Source organism: Gymnoscopelus braueri, assembly GCF_963280865.1.
Source record: "Gymnoscopelus braueri genome assembly, chromosome: 10".
In the NCBI taxonomy this organism is placed as follows: Eukaryota; Metazoa; Chordata; class Actinopteri; order Myctophiformes; family Myctophidae; genus Gymnoscopelus; species Gymnoscopelus braueri.
Window position 1 is genome coordinate 19421476 of NC_137611.1, and position 7500 is coordinate 19428975.

A 7500-nucleotide genomic window follows, 5' to 3' on the forward strand; every position below is an offset into this window, starting at 1 on the left:
TGGCTCAGAAGGTAAAGCAGTCATCTGATCATCACTGAACCCATAAATTCTCATGACGAGCAGGCTGGTGCCTTGCCTTCAAACTATATTAAAGCTATCTTGCAGATTATGACAGTTTTTGTATTTAGCCCCTTGAAAGTCTGAAAGCTTTTTGTTTATCTATGCCAATATTTCAGTGGCATAGTTGTTCTTGGACATTAAGACCGCCAAAGCCACCAGCTTTCCAAATCATGAATTACGTAAAGTACCTCATGTTGTGATGCGAACTGCCTATTCCCATATTGTTGAAGCAAGGGGGCGGGGCTGGGAGCGCAAGATGAGGATAAAGGAAAAATTCAGTCTAAATGTACAGCTTGCTAATTCTCGCCTACAACTACTACTTTTGTATTAGAAACTTTAAATTTCTCTAAATATTATAAACTTTCAGGACAGCCTATAAGTATGAATATCATTTATGAAAAGGCTACTATAGGCTACAGTGAAGTCGGACTGAATAATGACTTCACTGATATTTGTAGCTGGACATTTAGACTGAATGTTTCCTTTATCCTCATCTTGCGCTAATGCACGCAACTGTTTGTCATGTTTTATTTTTGTTGTTTTTCATAAGCGCGCATCCACACACACACACACACACACACACACACACACACACACACACACACACACACACACACGTACGCACGCACGCACACGCACACACACACACACACACACACACACACACACACACACACACACACACACACACACACACACACACACACACACTGCACACAAACACTCACAGTTTGTTATACTGTACACCATTCCCTTGTGTCATGATGTCAACCCACTACATTTCAACAGAGACACATCATCATCATGTCATATTTCATGTTTTATTTTGTCTGTTCTATTGACACCCAGGGAGCCAAAGGACCAAGAGGAATCAAGGGAGCCCCAGGAGACAGAGGCCAGATGGGAGAGAGGGTAAGAGAGAGAGAGAGAGAGAGAGAGAGAGAGAGAGAGAGAGAGAGAGAGAGAGAGGTGTCGGCCTAATAATTTGTGAGTCTGCAACACATTAGATGCCCAGTGTTAATCTATCTCAGATGAGTGTACAAAATTGATTTGTCATCTGAGTTAAATTAACACCCATTAAGGATTTTACTGTGTCTATAATGCTATTCCTTTGTTTCAGGGAGAGGATGGTGCCCCAGGAAACGGAACAGAGGGTTGCCATGGATTCCAGGTACAGTATGAGAAGACACTAACAACAGCACAGTGTTGCCAGGTTTTGTGTGAGGTTTCTCGTCATTCAAGTCTGTATCAATATGCATGGACATTTCTGTGTTGAACTGTGTATCACAAACCTTTCTGACCTTTTTTAGGGTTACCCTGGCCCACGTGGAGATGCCGGCGAGTCGGTAGGTTCATGACCTTTCCCCTTTGACACCAGCCATATGAACTTGAAATTTAGCCTCCTGAATGCATGTACACATTCTTCAGGTCATTACATACACAGGGAGCGAAAATAATTCACATCAAACTGTTAATTAGGAGATGCCTCATTCATACAGGCTGATGCTTTTATTCATGGTAAAAAAAGTGATCTTGTTTCAATTCTTTTTTTTTATTGCCTCTTTACATTCACGTTCTGTGTTGATGTCCTCATGCCACAAACAGCAGTTTTAATTCATGTAAATTATGCACCAGAAATAAACGCCCTCAGTGTGTAGGGACCTGTGATGTTAATTTAAGATAAGATAAGATAAGTAAAAGACATCGCACTCAAAAGAAACACCATCAATAATGAACATAATATATACACTATACACCCTCAACAGTGCATGCATAATGCAGGACAAAATAAATAATAAGAGCACACACAGCAGTGGTGTAAAGTAACTAAGTACATTTACTTAAGTACTGTACTTAAGTACAATTTTGAGGTATTTGTACTTTACTTGAGTATTTCCAATTTCCAATACTTTTACTTCTACTCCACTACATCTCAGAGGCAAATATTGTACTTTTACTCCACTACATTTACTTGAAAACTTTAGTTACTAGTTACTTTTCAGATATAAACTATGATATAATGAAACATACATTAACCACTTTAGCCCTATTTTATACCTAGGCTATTTGAAAATAGCCGATCTACAAGCTCACAACGCGTCGCGATGCGACGCGTTGTGAGCTTGTAGATCTGCTATTTTCAAACATTTTGTACTTTTACGTTTGGTACTTTAAGTGCATTTTGATGCCAATACTTTTGTACTTTTACTCAAGTAAATGTTTTATTCTGAACTTTTACTTGTAACAGAGTATTTTTATATTGCAGTATTGGTACTTTTACTTAAGTAAAGAATTTTTGTACTTTTTCCACCACTGACACACAGTAACCATGTCACATATAGTGTCCTTACTGCAATGAACTGTTGTTACTTCTGAGCTAATAGTCTATTGCACGGGCCATCGTGTGCATCATTATACTGTACATCTTCATAGCTAGCGGCACAAAAGTCTACTGTGTGTTCCCTTGGGGAGGATGAGTTAGATTGTGTAGTGTCCGTTGCCAACATTGTGTAAAGACGTTGACATGCTCATGTGTGTTCCTGACCTTTCAACTTTACTCTCTGACATTAAGGGCGGAAAGGGAACCCCTGGACCTAAAGGGGATGACGGGGAGCCTGGAGAACCAGGAGCTGATGTGAGTCTGTTTCTCTTCATTTTGGAATCGTCTCTTTCTTTATCTCTCCATTTGTGTGGTTTTATCTTCCCTTCAACCCCTTCCTGGCAGAGACCACTGACAGGATGTGAGTCACACTCCAATCCTCCTTTGTTTTTTATGGACACAGTTAGACATACTCTCTCTTTTATCTTTTATCTCTTTCTGTTGTTTCGATATTTTTTTTGATGCCTTTCCCCGTTATTGTACGACTTTGGATTTTCAGTTTGTTATCTTTCTATCTATCTACAGTATCTACCTCCCTCTCTCTTTCTTTTTTCTTGTTCTCTGTCTCGCAGCTGGAAGCACTTTATCACATCTAACGGGATGCAGTTTGTGTGCGTGTGTGCGTGTGTGCGTGTGTGTGTGTGTTTGTGTTCAAATGTGTGTGTCTATGGGGAAAGGGGGTTTGAGCTGAGACAGCTGTGTATATGTCGTTGTCAAGGATACCAGGAAATGAGGGTAGAATATGAAGGGACCGCATTTCTCATTTTGAGGGTGTCTGTGTGTGTGTGTGTGTGTGTGTGTGTGTGTGTGTGTGTGTGTGTGTGTGTGTGTGTGTGTGTGTGTGTGTGTGTGTGTGTGTGTGTGTGTGTGTGTGTGTGTGTGTGTGTGTGTGTGTGTGTGTGTGTGTGTGTCTGTGTGTGTGCGTGCGTGCGTGCGTGTATACATGCATGGACAGTACACTCGCTCATAAAACCCTTTGCGCTCTAGTTTAAACCCCGGCTTAACCTTGGTGATGTTTGCGCTGAAATCATGACATTAGCGAGCTTCGTGTTTCATGACCTAAACATTCCTGCACATGTTTGTAATTTTCTGTCATGCCTATACATCCGTGTCCCCTGACCCCTCCCTGTCCTTGAGAGGACGTCACACTTTGTCAGCTTTAGATTCAGCCTTCAGATCAGCTCAGAGGCAGAGCTCATTACGACAGTGAGTCACAGCTCATTTAAGCCTAATTTAATCTGCAGAATAATGGCGTTACATGCCAAAAACAACAGATCTACAAGCTAATAATGTGCATGATGCGATGGAGTATGAATTATAATAGTGGGGCAGAGTGAGTCAGAGCTCATTAAGACTGTGTTAATACAGCGGCAGAGTGAGTTAGAGCTCATTAAGACAATTAATACTGAGTCAGAGCTCGTTAAGAATGGGTTAATAGTGGGGCAGGGTGAGTCACTGCTCTGCAAGAGTAAAGAAGGGACTGTACAGCCTTTCTAGTGGAAGCATTTAAATATTTAAATAATACTTTTGGAGCAACACATTCTTTTTTGAAGTTTCTTCAAACTTAGACATTGTATTTACGCCTGCTTTTAACATAAGATCTTGCATTAACAGTCAGTCTTGACTTCTCACCAATAGATACTTGTAGCAATGATTTAGCTACAGAGTAAAATGTTGGTGATTTTCATTTCACATGTAATGGCGTACTATTGTACTTTGTAATTTCCCTAACTTCCCTGACTCTGGCTTGGGTAAAAGTACTGTAGCTGCTTTTCTCTTTCTGTCTTATAATGGTCGATATTGAGATGTGAAATTCCTTTTTAAAAATAGATTCCATATTACAAATTCCAAGTTTCCATATTGAACATATAGATCACTGGCCAGACTGAATCCATTACTTTCCATTCAAGACTTGTTCATCACTCTCTCTGTGTTTCAACAGACAAAAAGTCTCTTCTCTTTTCAACAGTCACATACTTGTTTCCACAAGTTTTTGCCCCCAGCCAGTTGCTGGTATGTTTGAATGGACAATGACATTTACTATACACAACAGGATCAAATGTAAAAATCAAATGCACTGTAATTAGACTGGGTGTTTGAGTGTAAGTCAAACAAAAAAGGCAGAAGAGGGGAAAAAAGGCAAAAAAAAATAAGGCTTTAGTTTTTGTGTTAAAACACAGTTGGCCTACTTTGGATTTTATATATGAATTGTTTTTACACGGTTCAGTTTTTGTGTTAAAACACAGTTGGCCTACTTTGGATTTGATAAATATATCATTTTTACACTGTTCAGACATGTATGTAGCAACTAGCTTTACTTGTTGCCAGGGGGGACTGGGTGTGTCAGAGAAGGTTAAGGTGCAGACAGCCCTCATAACCTTTTAACAAACTGTGTAATTAATACAGCTTCACCGTGGTATGTCAACACTGACGTCTGATAATGTGTCCTCATATATGACGGCATATGAAGTTTATCTCTCCGTATGTATGTGTGTGTGCGTGTGCGTGTGTGTGTTTGTGTGTGTGTGTGTGTGTGTGTGTGTGTGTGTGTGTGTGTGTGTGTGTGTGCGCGCAATTTTTAACGGGTGATATGGGCCAATGGGCCATGTTTCATACATCAGAAACTGTTTGAAGTTGGGAATGTGCAGTAATTGAATCCGTGTGTGTGTGTGTGTGTGTGTGTGTGTGTGTGTGTGTCTGTCTGACTTGTGTAATAAAGTGGAATCACGCATGTGCGTTTCGTTAACAGGTGGTCAGCATTACCTGTTAACCTGGGGAATGTTCGTGTGCAGTATCGTTTCTCTCAATCTTCTCTCATTCTCGCTCTATCTACAGTATCTGTCTGTCTGTCTGTCTGTCTGTCTGTCTGTCTGTCTGTCTGTCTGTCTGTCTGTCTGCCTGTCTGTCTGTCTGTCTGTCTGTCTGTCTGTCTGTCTGTCTGTCTTGCCTTTAGGCTTTAAATAGGAGGTAGAGTAGAAGTATAGTCCAGCTGTTTTTAAATGACTCTGAATGGAGATCAAACGGCAAATATGATCTACTGTATCATGATGATTGGTGGTGCTGTTGTCTGCCTGTCCTCCTACAGTACATCCACTGCTCTTAGACATGCTGTGATGTAAGCTACCCGTTCTGGAGTGATTAGCTATTTGCAGCACAAAGGAAGCTCACCACATGGTGAATTGGATTAATTCATTTTGTGTTCATAGATGTGTAAAAGATCCAGTCAAGGTGGCGAAACAGCTGTTCTGTGGATGTTTTTTCTTAATGAGTCATAAAACTTTTTCTTTTACTTTAATCACTTTCACGACTGTAATCATAGAATACTGTAGTCGTGGTGATAAAGAATACCATCTTTTTCTCCTTTTTATTTATGCAACGTTTCGACCTTCTAGGTCTTCATCAGGCCTGATGAAGACCTCCAAGGTTTTATGGAGCTTGAGAAGAACAGTGTGCAGACTTTCTTCTTCTTATCCTTGATGTCCAGCACCTGGCCTAAATGCACACATTCTTCTCTGTGAAATGTCCAAAATAGGGACACCAGGTTGAAAGTTGCTAAAACAGATTCTAACAGTTACAGAACTAATTCTAGTTCCTGGTTACTAGTTACAGGACACACTCCGGTGCTCTCTCTAAACTTGTCATTTTGTGGTAACATCCATTCTCCCAGTTAGTCAGTAGTGTTAGGGTTAGGTTCAGTCAAAGACAAATCCACTCCCTCACCCACTTTGAAGTAGATCTAACTGTGGGAAAAAAAATCAAGGCTCTTAAAGTGGGGATAATTTGACAAAGAGCTTAGAAAGAGTGGCAAGCCGTTTATTATCCACACCTTATCTACAGTATCTCGCCCATAATGTTAGTTAGTTAGTTTCATTTATTGTCCACATGTGGAAATTTGTCTTCGGTCTCAACAACAGTAAAAAACAAACAGTTACAACAACAACAGCAACAACACACAATTATTTTCTCATGGCAAAAGAAAAGTACAGGACAACAGTGGCAAATACAAAGGAAAAAACAACAAATCTAGCGAGACATTGTATCATTTAGTGCCTTAATGGCATTAGGGATGAAGGAATTTTTAAAAATGTTACGGTTAGCTCCTGGTACCCTGTACCGTCTACCAGAGGGAAGTAGTTCGAACTCCCTCTAATCTCCCACTGATTAGCTATGGGTCACAGAGTAGAGCAGCTGCAGAGTTGGACCTCTCCTGCTCATTGCAGCTGGACGTTGTTGACAGAGAGTGGTAGCACAGATCTGACTCGGATTAAGATTTGAACTGCATTCAGTGACATTCTCCGAATGATTTATTTTCTTCTTCTTTTTTCGGGGGGACGATAGCAATGAAATGGAGAGAAGCATACAGGCTTAATAAAGTTGACATTAAGAGTAACTGAAGGGATGTTAATTTATAGATGTCCCTAATGAGTCTCATATGTGCTGATTGGCAGGCAAATGTGATCTTAGAGAAACATGGGGGGAAAGCAACACATACCTGAAATGTGTCTCATGCGATCCACAAAGTGAGGAGAAATTTCCAGAAATTTCCACTTGATATACCCCCCCCCCCCCACACACACACACACACACACACACACACACACACACACACACACACACACACACACACACACACACACACACACACTAATTTGTCATTGCTTCTCAACAGTCATTTGCACCATCTGTGCAGGCAGAGGTTGGCAGATGTTAACAACTGGACACATTTTTCTCATCTATCGTCAAGATTTTTCATAGCTTCTGCCCAAGCCAGACACCCTGCTGAGATTCTAGATTCCAGATTCAATCATTTATCACCATTTCAATGAACCATTGATTATCTCCGCCAGGCCAAAGACAGGGTGGAGATGATTTTGTACTCCCTGTCTGTGTGTCTGTCTGCAGCTATTCCCGCACACCACTGCACCAATATGAGTCAAATGTATTGTGCACGCTGCCAATAGGCCAAAGAATTCAAAGATACAGAGATCTCCATGTTCGTATGGGCATAAAAGGGACACAGGCAGACAGACAGATACAGAGATCTCTACATATGGGCAAAA

The 7500-nt window shown here is 40.7% G+C and overlaps 1 protein-coding gene across 1 annotated transcript in view; it reads left to right on the plus strand.

The window, feature by feature from the left end:
* col6a1 (collagen, type VI, alpha 1) overlaps positions 1 to 7500 on the plus strand; it is a 32120-nt gene that overhangs the window by 15473 nt on the left and 9147 nt on the right. Inside the window, exons 22-25 of the mRNA XM_080440465.1 lie at positions 910 to 972; positions 1181 to 1231; positions 1371 to 1406; positions 2633 to 2695. Coding sequence (XP_080296591.1) covers positions 910 to 972; positions 1181 to 1231; positions 1371 to 1406; positions 2633 to 2695 — 213 coding nt within the window. The remainder of the gene's footprint in view (positions 1 to 909; positions 973 to 1180; positions 1232 to 1370; positions 1407 to 2632; positions 2696 to 7500) is intronic.